Here is a 19,638-nt window from a genome sequence, read left to right as displayed (position 1 = left end):
CTTGGCATCTGATTAATTAGTCTCCATGACGTGTGGGATGTTAGTGCTTTAAGAACAACATCAGGCAGAGATTGCTATATGGGAGTACCCCGAAGGATTAGAAATCCCTTCACAAACCCAGTGTGTTCATTTCTCATGGTGCGATTTCTCACTGTGGGAGATGATTTGGGTGGGGCTGGGTGGGGTGTCCCACAAAAGCAACAATGCAGAGAAACAGTTCTTAGAGTTTGTATCTTAGAGCCAGAAGGAAACAAGATCCAGAGAGGTGAAATCACCTGCTCGAGGTCACACACCCAGGAGAAGCAGAGTTTTCTTGTCAAGTCCAGTGCTATCCCTTTCTCCTGCCACCGCGAGATGGAGAGGGAGAGAGCTTAGGGGAGAAGGGCACTCTTAGATCACGCTCAAGCCTACCTCCAGCACGGAGCAGGGCTCCCTCTGGTGGCTGAAGCAGGCAAGCACAGCCCAGCTCCCGGAGTCTCCCACTCAAAGGTAGACACAAGTGGCTTTTTCTTTTTCTTTTCTTTTCTTTTTTTTTTTTTTACAATTTTATTTATAACAATATCTGTGTTATTTAGTTGTAAAGGAATTCAGCAAAAATTATTAAAACGTTCGTGTCCCCAAAACGGGGCTGCCCGTTTGCCCTTCCTTGGTGTGCCCCACTTCCTCCCCAGGGTAGGGGAGGCAGGGGTACTGTTTACCAAAGAAAGTCTCCAGCCCTGGGATCCACGTTGGGGGCACTGGAGAGGGGTTGCCTGTCTGGGAGGGGTACTGAGCGTGGCCATCTCAAAGGTGCCCCTAGAATGGGGGCTGGGGCATGGGATGGATGCCCCAAGAACTAAAAAACTCCATCCTTTCCTTCCTACCTCAGCCAGAGCCAAATCTTCCAGACAGAGGCAGCAAAGGACTCTCCTCCCCAGAAATAGCCCTCAAGGAGCTGGGAGGGGGTAAGGGAGGGGGTGAACTACAGGGGAGAGCCCTGACAAAGTGTCTTGTACAGGGAGGGGGAGGGAACACAACCAGCTCTTCCAGTGGGGGTGCATTTTGGTGGGAAGGTAGGAGGTGGGGGCCCCTAGTACCTGTAAGCCAAAGGAGCCCCCAGAGCCTCCCATGTCCCCCCCTCCCTGAAGGCAGCATGGGGGGCGCTGAGGAGCGGGCAGGAAGGAGAACGGAAAGAGATAATACTGTGCTCGCTTGCTCGCTTGCTCACTCACATATAAAAAGTAATTCCTTCATTTTTACATTTATACATCCCGGCCGGGCCGGGGAGGGCTGGCTGGGCAGGAGGGGGGCTCACTGAAGGACTTCTCTGGCAGGGGCAGGAGGCTCTCTGAGGGAAGTCCAATGGGGCAGGGGCCTATGCCAAAGGGTCCCCTATCTCATCCTCAGGGCCCCGGCCCAGGAGTTCTCGCTTCTCATCCGTGCTGGCCAGGGAGTGGCGGCTGCCGTGACCACCCATGTAGAGTGTGGCGTATACAGGGTTGGTGAAGTTGGTGGGCTGCAAGGTGACAGAGGATTCAGGTGGGACTCAGAGGCTGGGCTCCATGGCCCTGGTACCCCACCTCCCACCCCTGTTCCATCATCCAACTCAACACCCTTAGACACCCCATCCACAGCCTCTTGTCCCTGCCCTGGAAGCCACCTCCTCTGTCTTCCCAGCCCACCTTGTCAGGGTCCAGGGCAAAGTCAGCATCCAGTAGGCCCCCTACATCATCAGGCTCCCCGCCTTCATACATCTTATAGGTGGGATTCCCAATCTCCACGTTCATGGCCCCGTTGGTCATCCGCTGGTGCTGGAAGCCCTTAGCCCTGGGGAGAGGCAGAGGTACAGGGATCAGGAAGTCTAGAGGGGTAAGGCTAGGGTGGTAATGACTAGAATTTTCCGGACTCCCTATCACTCACCCCCGGACTCGCCACTTGTACCAGAACACCACTCCGGCTACCAGAAGCAGCAGCAGCAGCAACAGCAGAGGGATGAGGATGGAGGCCATGTCTAAGAGGGGAGGAGGTGGGAAACAGTTCGAAAGGTACAGGAGGCACAGTCCCTCCAATTCCAGGTCCCAGCAGCCCTGCCTCCCTGCCCCCTGCCACCTACGTCCAGGCTGCTGTTGGCTGACCACCTGCTCTTCACACCGGGGTCCTGCCATGTGGGGTGGGCACCTGCAGACAGGAGGGCAGAGCTGAGCAGGCACGACTTCCAGAGCCATGGCTACCAGGGAAATGGACAGGGGCCGCAGGATCCTGATGGTCCCACTGAGATTTGGGGAAGGGGGATGACTGAGGCCTCGGTGCGGCTCAGGCCCTACTCACTGGCACTCAGGCATCATTTTGCTGTTCATGGTGCAGGAACCGCCATTGCTGCAGTGGCCAACGCAGGTCAGGCAGCTGGGGGCCACCCGGCCATCAGAGCAGCTGCAGGAAGAAGTGAGGTACTGGGTGCTGGGGCAGGGCTGGCAGAGGGGTGCCTGAGGGGCTGAGGAAGGGGCAGGGCAGGGCTGGGAGGCGCAGATGGGGGGCATGAAGTTGGGACAGGGCAGCGTCTAGCAAGGCACAGCTGTGGGGGCAGGGCCTCACTCACTTGCAGGTGACATCCCCACTCTGCTTATTGATCATGCAGGTTCCATCCAGACAGCGGCTGCACTTACTCACATGGCACCTGGGCCCCTCGAAGTACGGGGTACAGCGGCACTGCCGGGAGCCATCGGCAGCCATTTGGCATGTGCCGAGGTTCTCACAGTAGCCCGAGCACTGCCCTGTGGTTTGGGAGGAAGAGGAGATGCATGAGGGTCCTCCATAGGTTGTGTGGTGGGGAGCTGGACACCTGAGCGGAGCCCTAGGTCTTTTAGGTAACCCCCACCTCCTCCTGAGCCCCTAGCTGCCCCGCCTCACAGGCTCCAGGGTACAAGGACATCCTCGAGCATCCTGACAGGGCACTGCTTCTGTGTGAATAATCCTGACGCCAGAGGGCTCACTTCCCTCAGGGGAAGCACCGACACTTCCACCAGGGAGGACCAGCAACCTGGGCCTGGTTGAGCTAGGAATGGCCTCCCTCCCTAGAACTCACCCTCGTGGCTACCACCCTGGGCTCTCAGGTCCCCTCGCTCCCCTCACCCTTCCCTGGGGCCAGGGCCGGCGGACTCACGGTACTGGCAGCGGTCGCCCAGGAAGCCAGGCAGGCATCGGCACTGGGGCTGGTTGCCCTGGTTGACAGTGCAGGTGCTGTTGTTGGCACAGTAGCCTGCACACACCTGCTGGGTGCATTTGGGGCCTGTGAAGCCCGTGGGGCAGCGGCACGTGGGCATGCCTGGTGGGAGAGGATGAGTGAGCAGGCCTGTGACCCACCGAACCACCCAGCCTTACTGCAGAGGAACAGGGCTTCAAGGTCCCAGGTGGGAGGGAGACAGCAGAGGAATGAGACACTGGGCTGAGGCGGGCCAGCAGGGAAGCACGGCAGGGCAGGGGCTGGAATTCGCCTGAGGCGGGGCCAGTGGGCGGGGTGGGGGGGGGTGCTGCAGCCCAGCGGCCAGGAGTAGTCCTGTTGAGGGAACGGAAGGGCATACCGGAGGGGGAGGCAGCGCAGGTGCCCCCGTTTTGGCAGTGCTCCCAGCATTGGTCCAGCTCACACTTGTCACCCGTGTAGCGGGGTTGGCAGCGGCACTTGGGCTGCCTCCGTGCATTGAGGAAGCAGCTACCGCCGTTGAAGCACTGCAGGTTACAGGTTCCGGGCCGAGGTGCTGCAGGGAGGAAGGACCGCCGTGGGGTGGCCAAACCAGGGAGAGGGGAATTCAGGGGCTGCAGGTGGGAGTGTCCTGGAGCTTGAGGAGGGGGAGCGGGGAGGGGCGTGAACATACCATCCGGTGGGGGTGTTGGGGAGGGCACAGCCACACAGGTGCCATTGTCCAGGCGCTTCCCGTTGGGACAGGTGCAGACGGGCCCACTGGGGCTCAGCAGGCACAGCCACTCACACTTCTTCCGGTCACACGGGTTGGTCACTGTAGGTGTGGGCCAGGGTGGGAGGGGGCTGAGCCCGTGGACCCAGAATCCTTCCCTGTTCGCCAGGAACCCAGGCCACAGCTGGGAGACCCAAAGCCCCCAGGCCTCCCCTGCCCCAACCTGGGCGCCCCCCCTCTGCCCACCTTCAGGCTGCTTGTGCTGGTGGTATAGGACCACGTCAGAGGCATGGTTCAGGCCCCCTGTCAGGTTGATCAAGGGGCTGTGCCCAAACTTATGGATCTTGAAGACACGATTATTGATGTATGTGACACCATAGATGTAATCCTCGAAGACATCAATGCTGAAGGGGTGGCTTAGGCCTGGGGGAGCACATGGAGGGGACTCAGGCCCTGGTCACACTCTCCAGGATACTAGCCTCCATGGCTCCCAGGCACCCCAAATCCAACATGTCCAAAACCAAATTCCCCCCAGCCTCTTCCTCCTCCTGTGGCTGCTACTGGCACAGGGCCTTGCCACCCCCAGATTTCTGGAGCCAGGATTCACTTCTGCCGCCTCTCCCCACATTTGCTAAGTGACTATTGCCACCTCTGTTGCCTCCACACAGCTCAATATTCACTGGTTTGGTGAATCAGTGGACAAGCGGGCCAGAGGGTCGGAGTGGGCCTCAGGCCTGCAGGGCTGGTGCCGGGGAGTCCCGCTGACAGAGGCCTGGACGGCCCTCAGGGTGCCCGGGAGCCAGGCTGGGGAGGGTGGCAGGCGCTGGGAGGCGCGAGGTCAGGGCTGGCCGAGGCTGCTGTCAGACGCTGACCTCGTTTGCTGTCAGCAGCCACGATGGGGTCAGTGCCGTTGAGCCGGATGCTGCCGATGACTGAGAGCTTGGCATCTGCCCAGTAGAGTCGTTCGTTGTGATAGTCCACGGCCAGGCCTGGGGGAGACAGAGAGCATGGGGAGGCCCAGCCTTTTCCACCTCAGCCTGGGGGGGAGGCAGAACTGTCTTTACATTGGGACAGCTCTACTCTATTCCCATAACGACCGCCAATCACCTCTTTTGGAAAAGCTCCCACAGCACATCTGCCCCATCCCAGTCCACGCTCCCTCCAGCTCCCTCCTAGCTTTTGTGTGACTTCAGTGAATCTGTCCCTTCTACACCCTCTGTCCCCTGCTGCCACAGACCTGTGGGCCACTGGATGTTGTCTTCTACCAGCGTTTCCCGCAGGGTCCCATCCATTGCTGCCGTTTCAATCTTGGGGTGGTTCCCCCAATCTGACCAGTACATGGTGCTGGGGAAGGGAAGCGGTGAGCATCGTTAGGACCCGAGGCTTCCAGAGGAGGCCAACCAAGGTAGGCCACCAGGTCCCTGGCCTGGGAACACGGATAGGGCCTCAGGATGAGGGCAATCTATTTGCCTCCTCCACAGAGAATCAGGGGGAGTCAGCTTCCTGGCCAGGTGAAGAATCTTTTATTCTAAAACCGCAACGTGCTGACCCAGAGTCAGCTATGTGGACAGAGCCACGCCCCGAAACAGAGGAGCAGCCCACGCCTTCGCTGCCCAGGACAGCCAGCCAAGTGGAAGTCAGGTCGCTGTCTGAGCAGGCCAGCCGGGAGCCCTGGGCAAAGGCAGGCCGGGGAGGGCAGGCCCAAGGCTGAGGAAGACTCAACCTCAGGCTGGTCTGGGAGGGGAAGACTACACCTGGGGTGCTAGGCCCCGACCCTGTCCCAGCCCCGATACCGCCCCCAGAGCCCAGCCCACCCCCTCAGCGGGTCCACCACGATGGCGTGGGGCTCGTCAATCATGCCGGAGATGAGTGTCTTGCGATTCTCGCCCTTCATTTGCGCCACCTCAATCACATCTCGGCCCGAGTCAGTCCAGTACACATTCCCCGCCACCCAGTCGATGGCGATGCCCCTTGGCATCTTGAGCCCTGAAATCTGAATGGGGGGGGATCACGCTGTCAGGAGCCGCCACCTTATGTCTTCCTGCCCATTACCCACCCCCCAACTCTACCAGCCTATTTCTGCTACAAACTCATCCCAGACTGAGAGCTAATCCCCTGGCTTTGAAGAGATTCAACGGACACTTATCTTATGGGCTACCCTTAAAGCCTTCATGTATTTTGCTGGATTAGATATTGTTACCCTGCTTTATTGAGGAACAAAGTAAGGCCCAAAGACGCCAAATAGGTTGGCCAAGATTGACACAGTGAGTGGCAGTGACGATCAGGAACTGGATGTGGCTATGAGGCCGGAGGCCTGTGTGCCCAGTGCCTTGCCGCTGGGGCTGCCATGCAGAGTCAATGACAGGTTCTCACTGCTCTGCCCGCCTGTGGTCTGTGCCCCCACTGTCACCTGCCCGCCCTTGCCCTCCAGTCTCACCCCCTGCCCCTCCACTGTCCTTTTCAAACTCCGCTCAGAACCAACTGCTCTTTGGAGTCTCTCCACTAAGTTCACGTAGACCCCACCCTGGCTGGGCGCTCACATTAAGGTGGGTGACACCCCGGTCAATCTCTCGCCGGTGGCGATTGGAAGTGGTGGGAGGTGCAGCAGGGGGCAGGCTTCGGTAGGAGATGGTGCCTGTGTGCCAGTTGGTCCAGTAGACGCGGCCAGCCTTGACGTGGACGTCCATGGCGTCGATACGTACGCTCTCGTCGCCCTGGAAAGCCTGCTCATAAGCTGAATGGGGGTGACTGGGGAACAGGCTGCGGATCTCGTTGTCATCAGCGATGTACAGGACCTGATATTCAGAGCCTGGAGGGGCAAGAGGCCAGAGGGAGGGGGTGGGGGGAGGCAGGGGCAGCAGGCCAGGGCGGGCGCTGTCGGGCCTGAGGTGTGCTTCCCGACACAGCCCAGACCTGTCAAATTAACAAGGTCTTCCCCCCTAACCAAACTGCCCTGTCCGAAGCCTCTGCTCGTGCCACCGTCCCAGTGCCAGACTCAGCCCTCGAAGTGTCCTCTGCCTCTCCTCTCCTGAGTTTATCTAGCGGGACCTGCTACTCCAGAAAGCTGTCTCGGCCACCCCAGCCCCAGGGACTTCTGCCTCCTTATGGCCTCCGGCTGGCGTCACCAGGCTCTCTGCTACTTACTGTGTGATGTGTGCTCACGGGTGCACATGCATGTGGGTTTTGTACACAGACACGGAGTGGTGTAGGCATGCAGGTGCAAGAGAGTGCACTTGGGTGTGTGGGGTGGGGTCGTGTGTATGTGCATGCCCTCGAGTGTGCACGAGGTTGGATGTGCATGGCGTGTGGGCAAGTGTCTGCACAGGCACGAGGGAGCTGCAGGTGTGCATCTCAGCATATGGGCAGGAACTTACATGTTGAAAAGCAAAAAAGGTAAACTATATGAGCTGATGGATGTGTTAAGTAACTCGATGGGGGGAATCCTTTCACAAGTTGTGCATATATCAAAACATCACCTTGTACCACATTAAATATCTGACAATTTTGTCAATTATATCTCAATAAAGCTGAAAAAAGGAAAGCATAGAGGGAATATGCGGGTGGGGTACATGTGACTGTGTGTGGCAACGTGTGTGTCTGTGCGCATGCCTCCAGGAAGTAGGTGAGGAGGCCTGTATGGGATGTGTGTGGCTGCCCCCAGCCCAGGCTTCCTCAGATGAGCCAGTTCTGGACCTGCGCCCTCTGTGCACAGGAGGCTGCACCTGCGGGTCTGGGGTTCCACGCTGGGGCAAGCGTGTAAGGAGGGAATCATCCCATTCTAGGTCCACCCTGATGCTGCACAGCCCTGCCTGCTCTTCTTGTCCTCTCCCCGCTCAGGCCCCAGTACCTTCGGCCTTGCAGGTGTTGTGTGTCTTCATGAAGTTGCGAGCGCAGCTGCAGAGGTGGCTGCCCTTGGTGTTGTTACAGAGTTGCGAGCAGGTACCGAAGCGGAGGCACTCGTTGATGTCTGGGGGTTACGTGGGAAGGTCATGGAGATACCCCATGTGGCTGCGGTTTCGGCCTGCCCCACCCCGCCCTGTCCAACCTCCTTACCCTGGCATCCGGGCTGGCCTGGCACTGTGTGGAAGCCGGAGCGGCAGGCACAGTAGGCGGCTTTCTCGGTGTGCACACAGCGTGCCTCATCCCCACAGATGCTGGCGTTGGTGGCACAGCTAGTCAGCTTGGGGTCTGTGGGGGACAGAGAGTGGATCCTCTCCCCTGAGCCACCCTAGGCCCGGACTTTGGTTCTCTGGCTCCCCCGCTGTCCCCACGCGCCCCTCTTACCGATGCTGCAGTCCTCCTCGTCAGAGCCGTCCCCGCAGTCGTCAAACATGTTGCAGCGCAGCGAGAAGGAGAGGCAGCGCTGGTTCCGGCACAGAAACTCCTTCTTGTCTTTGCAGTGGGGGGTCTGAGCCGTGGGCGGCTCTGAGGAGGGTGGAGGCTTCAGGTTCTGGATATTCACCACCCTGACCCCTCCTCCCAGGGGGACCCCCAGTCAGTTGTGGGTAAGGGAGGAACTCAAGCCTGGCCATCTGTCAAGCTTGCAGGGGAAGCTGGTTAGACATTCAGTCTCTACCTCAAGACCTTGGGCATCAGGAAGGGCCCCCACGCTGTCAACAATGGAACCTCCCCGTTTCTGAATGAGTCCATTCCCAGGACCCAGCTCCCACCTGGCCCATCCCTGCTTCCTGTACACACCTCACTATAGGCCTCCCGAACTCTTTCCCACGGGCCCTTGCTCACCACAGTCTTCCTCGTCGGTCCCATCCCCGCAGTTGTCGGTGCCGTCGCATTGGCGCCCAATCCACAAGCAGACACGGTCATTCTTGCAACGGAAAGGCCGGTTCGGAGGGCACACAAACCGGGCTTCAGGAGACAGAGCCAGAGTCAGCCCCGGGGGCCACCTGGGAGCCTGAGAGCCCCGCTGCGCCCCGGAGGCTTCTCTGCCCTCTCCCTTGGAGCCTCACCGCACTCCTCAGGATTTTCATCGGAGTTGTCCCCGCAGTCGTCCTCGCCGTCACACTTCCACGCCAGGGGCTTGCACAGGGTATTGTTGCACTGGAACTCATCCAGGGGGCACGTCCGTACTAAACGCCAGGGGGAGCAAAGAGAGCAATGAGCGTTGGGCTGGGGGCGGGGCCTTGCTGCTGGGGCCAGGGCCTTGCTCAGACCTCTCCCTCCACAGGTGGAGGCCCAGAGGAGTCACCGGGAAAGCAGTGAGCGGCACAGCCAAATGGCACCCAAGTGCAATTTTCTACCAGCTGGACAGCTGGGGCGGAACTGCCTCCTCTGGTATTTAGGGGAAAAGAGGCCTTTTTGAGAAGAGTGTCCAGAAGGGCATAGAGAACCCTATTTCTCCAGTGGCTGTGGCAGGACACTGGGGCCTACTGTGCGGTTCAACGGCGGTTACCAAGGAGGAGCACTGGGCTGGGAGTCAGGAGACCCAGGTTTCGGTCCCTGTCCTCAGCCCACCAGGGCAGAGGCAGGATGCCTGCCCTCGCTGTTGGGGTCCCTGTTCCAAGCCCCATCCTACTCTCACTCCAGGTTCGCACCGCCGACTCTGAGCCCAGGCCGGTGAGCCAGGGGCAGGCACTGCCTCACTGCCGGGGAAAGGAGGGTGAGCAGGGTCTTTGTTTCTAGGGCAACCGGCTGCTTTCTAGGAACTTATGGGGGTGAGGCCTAGAAGGACGCAACCTGCCGGTTCCTGCTGGCTCCCAGCCCAAGCGGCTCCTTGACTAGGTGCTGTTGTGGGGTGGGGGATGGCGGGGGCGCTCACCACCGGTGCCGCAGGCTTCCTCATCACTGCCGTCCATGCAGTCAGCGTCCGCGTCACAGCGCCAGCGCAGGGGGATGCAGTGACCGCTCTTGCACTGGAACTGGTCCATGTCACAGCGGGGCGTGCAGTCTTTCTGTGGGCCAGGGAGCGGGCATCCTGGTCAGGCCTGGGTGCCCCCCCTGGCTCTGGCGCCCTCCTCCGGTTTCCCTGCCCACCTCATCCGAGCCATCTGCACAGTCGTGGTCCCCATCGCACTTCCAGCGCCCGGCGATGCAGCGGCCATTGGCACAGGAAAATTCACTCTCCGAGCAGGGCCGGGGGGCTGGGGAAGGATGAGACAGGCCGCAGGAGGGTGGGCACAGGTGCTCAGCCCTCGAGGGCAACTCCAGCCCTGGGCAGAGTAATACCACCCGTGGCTGTGTTTCTGAAGGCCACAGCTGACTGTGTATAATGACCAAAATGCTCAACCGATCCTGGGCGGCCGCTGGCTGTCCTCATGGGACCAGCTGGGCACAGAGGGCGCTCACTTACCCCTCTGGGGCAGACACGCAAGAGAGGGCACTGTGTGGGGGGAAGGGAAGGGTGGGACGAGACCACTAGGACAAGCACCGGGGTGTAGGAAGCGGCCAGTAAAGGGTGACGGGCTGAGGCACAGCGCGGGGGCGGGCGGGCTCCGGGCAGAGGCAGGGGTGTGTGGGAGCATGGCACATCAGAGACACCTACCTCTGCAACCCCGAGAGGACAGTGTGAAAATGGAGAGAAACATGAGATGAGGTGAAATGGTACAAACTCAAATACACAACATGGAGTGGGGTGGGGTGAGGAGGGAGGGGTTCCTGACCCCCAGCCCTGGGAGGCGGCCACCTGCCCTAGTGCAGCTGGGTGGCGGTGGAGGCAAGGGTGCTTAGACGGGAGGTACCCGAGGTCTCCTGGGGAAGGGCCCCTGGGGGGCGGGGCGGGGCGGGGAGGGGTACATACTGCAGCTCTCCTCGTCGGAGTTGTCCCCACAGTCGTTGTCATAGTCACACTGCCAGCGGCCTGGCACGCAGCGGTTGTTCTTGCAGCGGAACTGGTAGGGTTCACAGGTGCGCTCATCTAGGGGAGACGAGGTTGGGGGGCGGTCAGGGGCAGAGTCAGGGGCAGACATCAGGGTCTCACTCAGGAGTGGTCAGGATGCCCCCGAGTGGGAGAGCAGGCATTCCAGCCCGGGACAGCGGGGCGGCAGTGTCCTGAGATGCGGCCTCTACAAGGAGGGTACAGGGTGGGAGGGACAGGAGTAGGGGGAGCTCCTTTGGGAGGGGATTAACAGATCTCATAGAGCCCACACAGGTACATGCTGATGAGATGCCGGCGAGCTCGGGGATGGGGGAATTAGGAGGAGGAGGTGGGTACAAGAAGTCAGGTGCCAGGCCACGTGGAGACCCGGTTAACAGGCTGCCCAGCTCTGCCGCCTGCAGTAGGCGCCGCCTCACCCCTACCCAGGCAGGATGCCCGCCCCTCGGAGCTGGGGCTGGGAAGCTCACCACACTCTTCCTTGGGCTCATCAGAGCCGTCCCCACAGTCGTCCTCTCCGTCACACTTCCAGCGCGCCGGGATACAGCGGCCGGAATCTTTGCAGCGGAACTCATCTACCCCGCAGGTCATCTGGGCTGCAGGAGGGTGGGACAGTGGTGACCGGGAGGATACTTGCAGGAATGTGCTGTGAGGGTGGGAGGTGGGGGAGAGGGGCCACTGAGGGGGTCGAATGTGGGACTGGTAGGAGCAGCAGACACCAGGGAGCTCCAGGGGCTTGGGGGGCCTGGTTCTTTGCAGGAGGTGGGCTCCGGGTTCCAGGGGCGCCAGGCAACTCACTGCAATTGGCAGGTTCGTCGCTGCCATCCACACAGTCGTTGTCCCGGTCACAGACCCAGACTCGGGGGATGCAGCGCTTGGTGATGGAGCATTGGAATTGGTTGGGGGCACAGGTCACCTCGGCTGCGGGGTCAGGGACAGAATGAGGACTTGCCCTTTCTGCCTCCCACCGCAGTTTCCGATCATCATCATCTTCCTCTTCCAAGCCCTTCCCCTCCCTGCTTCCTGCCAGCAATTTCCTGGGAGGAAGGAACCGTTCATCTCCAATTTTGGAGCTTTTTGTTTGCTAGATCTGCACAGCACGTCTATCTCTCTACCAAGCATGATGATTTTATGAGCAAACCAAGTAACACCCGTAACACCCCATATAACATATGTTCCCCTCTATTAACATTACTGGTGGGTAGATTTCAACGTGAACTGTGCTTTCCCACCACCCTGCGCCCTGCCCAGGGCCTGGGGCACTCACGGCAGTCCCTCTCGTCCTCCCCATCTCCGCAGTTGTCCTGCCCGTTGCAGCGGAAGATGCCGGGAATACAGCGGTTGGTGTTGGTGCACTTGAACTGACTGGGGAGGCAGACGTGGATGTCTGGAGGCGGGGGGGGCGGGGGAGAGCAGGGTAACTAATGGTGGATGGAGGAGCCGGTGCAGGGGGCGGGCGCCCACTCCCTTTGGGGGCAGGTGCGGGCTCAGGGCCTGGAGCAGCAGGAGACTGGCCTGGAGCAGAGGCTGCTGTGGGCCGAGCTTCCTTCCCCTGGAAGCTCAGTACGAGACCCCCAAACCCCAAGAAGGGACAAAGGAGGGACGAAGAGCAGCCAGAGGCTGGGCAGCCCTTTACCGCAGTTGGCCTCGTCGCTGTTGTCCTGGCAGTCGTTGTCCCCATCACAGATGAAGGCAGGGTTTGTGCAGATGCCTGTCGAGCACTGAAACTGTCCGGGGCGGCACTTGAACTCATCTGCCGGGAGGGGAGCTCAGCGTCAGAGGGGCCGCTGAGGCGGGGCGCGGCCACGCAGGGCCTCGGAGTCAGGCGGCCCCTGCGGGCCCCTCGCCACCCCCGCCCTGGGCACTCACGGCAGTCCGGAGGCTCGTCCGAGTGGTCCCCGCAGTCGTCCTCCGTGTCACACTTCCACCAGAAGGGGATGCACTTGTCGTTCTTGCACACAAACTGGAGGGCAGGTGGGGGCAAGAGGGGTTGGTGGGGGTCTGGGGAACTCGGGGTTTCCTTTTGAGGGGCTGGGATGTTTCAGAGGAGAAGCAGGGTCAGGGCGCTTTGGGAGGCGGCCGAACCGGATGGGAGGCTGGGAGATGACGAGTGCGGGGAGGTCAGGCGAGGGGCATCGGTGTGGAGGTCCGGGCCGGGGGCATTGGTGAGGGGGGCTCAGGGTCAGGGTGCGGGGGTGTTTGTGTGAGGTGACGGGTGTAAAAGTATTGCTGTGGGGAGACAAGAGGTAGGCAAGAAATGTGGGGGTGTTAGCGTGGGAAAACCAGATGCGTGAGGACATTAGAGAGGGTGTTGGGGCCCAAGGAGGAGTGGGGGTACTGGTGTGAGGGGTCGGGGGGACGAGACGTTGGTGAATGGGGGTCCAGGGGGAAAGCCTCACCTGGCTTGCTGTGCAGTTGGACACACAGGTGCGCCCATCGCTGCCCAGGTAGAAGTTGGTGGGACAAGCACATTTGTGGCCACCCCCAGGGGACAGCAGGCATAGGTTGCTGCAGCCGCCATTGTTGACCTTGCAGGGGTGATTGGGCACTGCCAGGGAAAAAGCGGTCAAGGGCGGCCGGTCAGGCCATTTGTGGCCCGCCGCTCCCTGAGCCACTGGCCTCCGGCGGAGTGAGGGCAGCACTTGCTGCTCACACGTTTCCTGGCCTTTCAGAGGCTGTCTAGCCCTCTCCATCCCGGGCAGAGGTGAGATGCGTCCAAACCCTGCTCTTTCAGGAGGGGGCAGGAGCCAGAGACAGAAAACCCTCTCGAGGTCCCAGGATCAGGCCAGGCCTGGGGCGCACACTGCCTCAGCTATGCCCTTCCTCAGCTACGGCCTGCCTGCCTGCGGGGTCCCCGCACCCAGACCCACCCTGCTTAACTGGCCTCAGGGCCTTACTGCTATGAGACTCCAGGGCTGGTCCCAGGCTGGGCTGAGCTCCTGAGAGCCAGCCGAGAGCCTGTCTACAGCCTCTCGAATCTCCCAGTGTCTGGAATGCGTTGCTCGGTCAATGCTGGAGAAGGGGTGGGCAGGAGACAGTGAGCGTCCCAACGCTGCCGGGGCCCCATTCCGTCCTAGGGCCCCTCATGCCAGTTCGCCCTTTACCTGCTCCCATCCCTGGGCGACCTACCGTCTGGCTGGCGCAGGGCATGGAAGACATGTAGATCCATGGGCCGGTGCAGTGTGCTGATGAGGAGTGTCTTGTTGGCGCCTGTGGTCTTGTGGGCTCGGTTGATGGACTTGGTCTCCCAGTCGGTCCAGTAGACATAATCCTCAAACAAGGTCAGTGCGAAGATGTGTGGGATGTCCTGGTTCAGCACTGAAGATGGGGGAGGGGACAGGTCAGCACCGAGAACATGCAGGGCACCTTCCCCTACTAGTCTTCCCTAACTCCACTACAGCTCTGTGAGGCGGGCGCTGCCTCAGTCCCACGTGGGAAAGCGGCTTCCCAAGGTCACACAGCTAGTAAGTGGCAGGACTGGAACTCAAATCCAGGCCTGTCTGACAGCAGGGTCCTGTACCATAGTATTATACAGTCTCCTGTCAGGGAGTGGGGAGTGCCCAAGTACGCCAACCCCGGGCCTCCCGCTCCCACCTGCCCCCGGGCCCCGCCACCTGGACCTGTGTCTGGGAAGGGTCCTCACACCTCGGCTGACCGCAGGGTGTACCCTGCAGTGCTCTGAACCCGCACAGCCCTGGACCATGCCTTCCGGCTTTTACGCCCACCCTCACCCCAAAGGCCTGGTCCCTTACAGTTTCGACCCCCGCCCCCTTCAGGTCTATGAGCCTGGGCAGCCTCACTGCCATACTGACCAACGTGACGGTTGGAGCCATCTAAGCTGGCAAACTCGATGTAGTCCTCCCGGGCGTCGGCCCAATAGATGCGCTCGGTGACGTAGTCCAGGGTCAGGCCATTGGGCCACGTGATCTTGGTGTCCACGATGACACTGCGGCCAGACCCATCCATGCCAATCCGACCAATGAGCGAGTGGTCACCCCAGTCTGTCCAGTACAGATACCTGGCAGGAGCGTTGGCAGTGAGCCCCGAGTGATCCAGCGACGGGCCCCTCCCGCTCTCAACCGCATGCGGGGAGGCTGGGCCCGGGTGCTGAGCACCGCCTGCTTTCACGGGCTCCCCCAACCTTCCTCACTCGCTCACCCGTTCTGCACGTCCACCACCAGAGCCCTGGGCTCCCGGAGGCCGGAGCTGACCAGCACCGTCCGATAGGCCCCATTGAGCTTGGACACTTCGATGGTGTCCCGGCCTTTGTCACACCAGTACAGGTTGCCGCCCACCCAGTCCACAGCCAGCCCGTCGGGGTTGCTGAGGCCGGTCCGGTGCAGCACCTTCAGACAGGGAAAGAGGAGCCTGAGTGCCCTGGGCAGGACCCTCGTCCTCTCTGGGGCTCTGCTCCCCCATCTGTAAAGTGGGGAGCTCGCCTGTGAGGACAATGGAAAGGGCCCAGCCTTGGGCCTGATGTCGGCTGAGGCTCTAGGAAAGGGGTCTCTAGATAAGACTCCTCACCTCCTCCAGTTCCACAGTGCCTGGGAGCATAGATTGAAGGGAGATCAGACATAAAGAGAAACTTACTGATAATTAAGGAAAGAGCAAGAGGAATGTCCTCGACTTTCCTTTGGGCTTACAGGAGAGGGAGAGGCGAGGACAAGCCGAGTCATGTAGTGACTCAGCAAGGAAGGGGGAGAAGAAAATAACTGTGGCAGGTGGGTGGGGAGAAGGGGAGTTGGCCTTGAAACACAGAGCACCCTTGGGGAGGGGTACTGGGGGGCTGGATCTCTGCACCCCCATATTTGTTGGCAGGGGAGTGGGCTTCCCCAGCCTCACCTGCACATTGCTCCCATTGAGGTGCATCCTTCGGATCATGCTGCCCTGAGTTGTCACATCCGTCCAGTAAATCATCTGCTCTCGGTAGTCAAAGTCCAAGGCGACAGCGTTGTTCAGGCCCTGGGTTGCGGGGTGGGGACAGGTCTGACTGTAGAGTCAGGAGCGAGGGGTAGCTGGAGGAGTCAGTACGGTGCAAGACACGGGCCCAGCGAGGAGGACATGGGGCGGTACTGGGCGAGGACACTAGCTCTGGGCCCGGGGGCAGATGCGGGGCGAGGCTGGGTCTGGTACCTGCTTGAGCAGCGTGTAGTTGGAACCATCCAGGTTGAGCTTGCGCAGGTAGTACCGGTTGGCGAAGATCAGAAACGGCTCCTCGTCTGGAGACAGAGGATCCGGGCTCAGCCGCTAGCTGGGGGGCACATTCTAGCACCCGAGGTCCCCACCCTGTCCTGAGCTCTGCTGTCTTAGCCCTGCCTCTACAGCCCCCCGCTGCCCAGGCCACCTCATGCTCTCCATGCCCCGTCTCACCGGTCACAGCCTTGCAGCTGTGGGGGTCGCCGCTGCGAGGGGCGTAGCCTTCCACACACAGACACTTGTAGCTGCCATGGGTGTTGATGCAGAGCTGGCTGCAGGGGAAGGTGGTGCTGCACTCATCCACATCGGCGCACGTGCGGCCATCGTCCTTCAGCCGGAAGCCGGGGCGGCAGCGGCACTGCGGGCACAAGGAGGCTTGGCTGGGGACCGGGCAGGGGTCTGGGCCTCCCTGGGATCTGATGGCCTTCCACCCCAGAGACCCGGGGTCAGGAGCCCTCGTGGGACTCTGGTTCCCTCCACCAGGAGAGCCCAGACTTGCCAGGGGAGGCAGGTAGCACACAGGTACTGAGTCGACGGTGCCAGTTATCTGGCCGTCACCCCACCAAAACCACTGGAGTGAGTCCCCAGCGACCGCCATGTTTCCACATCCACGGGGCCGTGCTCAGGCCTCATCGCAGGTGACCGTGGGCATGATTTGACAGGGCTGATCATGCTCCTCTCCAGTGCTTTCTTCACGTGCTGTTCTTCAGCCCCAGCTGCTGCCCCTTCTCAGGTGCCTCGGCCCGTTCCCCTCACCTCCCCGCCTAGGGGTGGCCGAGCACAGGCTTCAGGCCTCGGTCTTCCCTGCTTTTCCATCTATGCTCACTCCCTTGGGGATCTGATCCAGACTCATGGACTTAAATGCCGTCTCTGCGGTGCTAACTCCCAGATTTCGCTCTCCTGTCTGGCTTCTCCCTTGAACTGCAGACCCGTACATCACCTACCTGACACCTGCACACCCTTTGTTCTCCCACAGCCTTTCCCTCGTGGGCCAGCAAAGCCTGCTGGCTCTACCTTTCAAATACATGCAGAACCCAACCAAGCAGAATTGTTTTGTTCACTGCTGTGTCCCCACTGCCTACATTGCTGCCTGGCAGAGGAGGCGCTGCATAAACCCTCAGTGAATAGATGAATGAATGAATGCAGGGTGGAGAACGGAGTTCCCATCGGGCTTGGGGGTGTGGAAGCTCCCCCGCCCCGGGGTGGGGCACACCTTGAAGCCAATCTTGAGATCTTCACACTCTTGGCTGCAACCGCTGAGCTTGGGGCTGAGACACTCATTGACGTGGCAGCCCCGCTCATCCGAGCCGTCGCCGCAGTCGTCCTGGCCGTTGCAAAGCAGCGCCTCAGCCACGCAGCGCCCGCTGCTGCACAGGAACTGCGAGGGGGCGTAGCACTTGTGCTCTAGGGAGGGGCAGACGTGGCAGGTCAGTGGGGTCCTGGGAACAGCCTCGGGGAGGCAAGGCGAGCGCGGGAAGCTGGGCACCGGGCCCACCTGGACTGGTGCAGTGCGGGTTCATGGGGGCCTCGTCGCTCTGGTCGTGGCAGTCATTTTCACCGTCGCACTCCCACTGGCGGGAGCTCAGACAGCGCCCGTTGGCGCAGCGGAACTCATTGGGGCCGCAGGTCGGGTACTCTGGGGGAGGAGGGGGCGGGTGAGGCTGGCGGCCTGGGCACAGCCCGTCACGGCCAGGACCGGGCCTGCGTCCCACCACAGCCCTGGGCTCACCACACTCAGGGGACTCGTCAGAGCCATCGGCGCAGTCACGGTCGTGGTCACACACGAAATGCTTGGGGATGCACTGGCGGTTCTGGCACATGAACTCGCGGTCGTCGCAGGTGCTGTTGTACACTGTGGGCAGAGGTGGGCGTGGCCCCTCAGTGCCCCCCAACCAGCTGCTGACTGTCACCCCCGAGGCCTCCCTGTCATCCAAGTGGTAGAATGGGCAGAGCACTGGACAGGGGTCTGACACCTGAGTTGTAGATAGGGCTCTGCCACAAACCACCTGAGTGACCCCTGCTGAAGCACTTCCTCTTCTTGGCCTCAGTTTCCCCTTGTGCAAAGTGAGACTGTGGCTACTTGCTGTCCACCCCACTCCTCACTCACAGCAGCCGGCTGTGACGCTCTCATCGGCACCGTCAGCACAGTCCTTGTCACCATCACAGAGCCAGCGCTCGGGGACGCACACGTGGGTGCCCGGGCAGGAGAACGAGTTGGGGCCACACGTCTTGCCTTCTGTGGAGGGAATAGGAAGCTGCTGACGCAGGGGCAGCTGGGCGATGTCTCCACTGCTCTGCCAAGAGGCTGTGTGTGCGCCTGTGTGTGTGGGTGGGGGTGTGGGATCTGTCCCTCCCAGTCGCCTCCCCAACCTGATCCCTGCCACCGCTCACCACAGTGAGCTGCCTCGTCTGAGCTGTCCCCGCAGTCATCACTGCCGTCACACAGCCACTGCTTGGAGATGCAGCGATGGTTCTGGCACTCAAACTGGGCCTCTGAGCAGAACTTGTCTGGGGCAGTCAAAAGCCACAGTTAGATGGGGGAGGGGATGGTGGGTCACTCTGCTGGGCACCACAGGATGGATGGGAGAGAGACTCAGGGCACCCCTCTGTGGGGGCTCGGCAGGAGCTAGAGAGATGACCCCTCTCTCGAGGGTCTGGGCGGGGCCCTGGGGTGGAGGCGCTGGGTGCCCTCTTCCCAGGGCAGCATTTTCTGGTGGGAGCTGGGAGAGAGGGCCTGCGCAGGGTCTCAGGGGCTGCGATGGAGCGCTCGCCCCTGAAGGTCCTCTGGGCACCCAGTCCCAGTGTCGGGATGCTGTGGTCACTCACTGCAATGGGTCTCATCCTCTCCATGTTCACAGTCGTCCTCCTTGTCACACGTCCAGCTCATGGGAATGCAGCGCCCACTGGGGCAGGCAAAGTAATTCAGGGGGCACCTGGGGCGCTTCACACCTGGGGGTGAGAGAGGTATGAGGGAACCATTCCCTTCGAGGGCTCACTGCCCACCGCACGCCTGGCCGCTGTCCAGACCTGGGCAGTCTCTCTCGTCGCTGTAGTCTCCACAGTCGTTAGCACCATCACACACCCAGCTGGGCGCGTAGCACAGGGAGGTCCGCTCACAGGGCTGGAAGCGCACACCCTTCACCCCCAGGCGGAAGTAGCTGCTGCAGTCGGTGGCACCTGGGGAGGGGCGGGGATGAGGGGTGACACCAGTCCCCTCCAAACACCATCCCGGGCAGCTGTTGGCCATATGGGGTCTTTGTGTCTTTCGGAAAGTTGAACGGTGTCCTTCAGGTAAGGTGCTGTGCACACTTCCCACTCCCTGCCCCCTCCCTGAATCCCCGGGGAGCTCAGGCCTAGAGGCAGGAAACAGCAATGGGAACAGGCGGGCTATGAGGTGGCTGAGGCCGCCCTTGCGGGCCAGAAGGAAGGCAGAGAGGGATGCCAGCCAAGATTGGGGAGCAGCATGGCAGGAGCCGGGGAGGCCCCGGGAAGAGGGCACCACTCACTGCAGTTCATCTCATCCGAGGCGTCATCACAGTCCACGAACTGGTTGCAGCGACTGGAGTTCCCAATGCACGTGCCGTCCCGGCAGCGGAACTCGCCCACACTACAGGCCGTCTCTAGAACAGTGCCCACCCGGTACCATTACACTAGGTCCTCCCCTCGGGGGCCAGGACGACCCAGCCAGAGCGCCTGGCCCAAAGCCCATCATAGAGGCCCCTGAAC

At 61.2% G+C, this 19,638-nt stretch overlaps 1 protein-coding gene across 2 annotated transcripts in view; it reads right to left on the bottom strand.

Moving 5' to 3' along the window:
- Positions 1-488: 488 nt before the first annotated feature.
- The window catches only part of LRP1 (LDL receptor related protein 1), an 80,148-nt gene continuing 60,998 nt past the window's right edge, over positions 489-19,638 (bottom strand). For both annotated transcript variants that reach the window (XM_054579949.1, XM_054579950.1), the window contains 42 exons: positions 19,419-19,532; positions 18,940-19,089; positions 18,739-18,861; positions 18,304-18,420; positions 18,020-18,148; positions 17,642-17,764; positions 17,408-17,548; positions 17,126-17,316; positions 16,087-16,270; positions 15,850-15,935; positions 15,559-15,678; positions 14,875-15,062; positions 14,529-14,734; positions 13,846-14,034; positions 13,116-13,264; positions 12,586-12,679; positions 12,353-12,469; positions 11,984-12,103; positions 11,515-11,637; positions 11,187-11,312; positions 10,642-10,758; positions 9,879-9,985; positions 9,664-9,796; positions 8,855-8,974; positions 8,631-8,753; positions 8,172-8,312; positions 7,941-8,075; positions 7,735-7,854; positions 6,428-6,696; positions 5,702-5,880; positions 5,125-5,231; positions 4,760-4,876; positions 4,134-4,310; positions 3,849-3,989; positions 3,558-3,731; positions 3,140-3,301; positions 2,576-2,750; positions 2,308-2,409; positions 2,093-2,157; positions 1,900-1,990; positions 1,662-1,806; positions 489-1,495 (listed from right to left, as the gene is read on the bottom strand). In XM_054579949.1, the coding sequence (XP_054435924.1) occupies positions 1,355-1,495; positions 1,662-1,806; positions 1,900-1,990; positions 2,093-2,157; positions 2,308-2,409; positions 2,576-2,750; positions 3,140-3,301; positions 3,558-3,731; positions 3,849-3,989; positions 4,134-4,310; positions 4,760-4,876; positions 5,125-5,231; positions 5,702-5,880; positions 6,428-6,696; positions 7,735-7,854; positions 7,941-8,075; positions 8,172-8,312; positions 8,631-8,753; positions 8,855-8,974; positions 9,664-9,796; positions 9,879-9,985; positions 10,642-10,758; positions 11,187-11,312; positions 11,515-11,637; positions 11,984-12,103; positions 12,353-12,469; positions 12,586-12,679; positions 13,116-13,264; positions 13,846-14,034; positions 14,529-14,734; positions 14,875-15,062; positions 15,559-15,678; positions 15,850-15,935; positions 16,087-16,270; positions 17,126-17,316; positions 17,408-17,548; positions 17,642-17,764; positions 18,020-18,148; positions 18,304-18,420; positions 18,739-18,861; positions 18,940-19,089; positions 19,419-19,532 (5,831 nt within the window). In that variant the 3' untranslated portion in view covers positions 489-1,354. The remainder of the gene's footprint in view (positions 1,496-1,661; positions 1,807-1,899; positions 1,991-2,092; positions 2,158-2,307; positions 2,410-2,575; positions 2,751-3,139; positions 3,302-3,557; positions 3,732-3,848; positions 3,990-4,133; positions 4,311-4,759; positions 4,877-5,124; positions 5,232-5,701; positions 5,881-6,427; positions 6,697-7,734; positions 7,855-7,940; positions 8,076-8,171; positions 8,313-8,630; positions 8,754-8,854; positions 8,975-9,663; positions 9,797-9,878; positions 9,986-10,641; positions 10,759-11,186; positions 11,313-11,514; positions 11,638-11,983; positions 12,104-12,352; positions 12,470-12,585; positions 12,680-13,115; positions 13,265-13,845; positions 14,035-14,528; positions 14,735-14,874; positions 15,063-15,558; positions 15,679-15,849; positions 15,936-16,086; positions 16,271-17,125; positions 17,317-17,407; positions 17,549-17,641; positions 17,765-18,019; positions 18,149-18,303; positions 18,421-18,738; positions 18,862-18,939; positions 19,090-19,418; positions 19,533-19,638) is intronic.

The sequence above is a fragment of the Pteronotus mesoamericanus genome, unplaced genomic scaffold, assembly GCF_021234165.1.
Source record: "Pteronotus mesoamericanus isolate MK-2021 breed Mesoamerican mustached bat unplaced genomic scaffold, CSHL_Meso_final contig_56, whole genome shotgun sequence".
Classification (NCBI taxonomy): Eukaryota; Metazoa; Chordata; class Mammalia; order Chiroptera; family Mormoopidae; genus Pteronotus; species Pteronotus mesoamericanus.
Note: the sequence above shows the minus strand (reverse complement) of the source record. Positions and strands in the feature narration are given on the sequence as shown.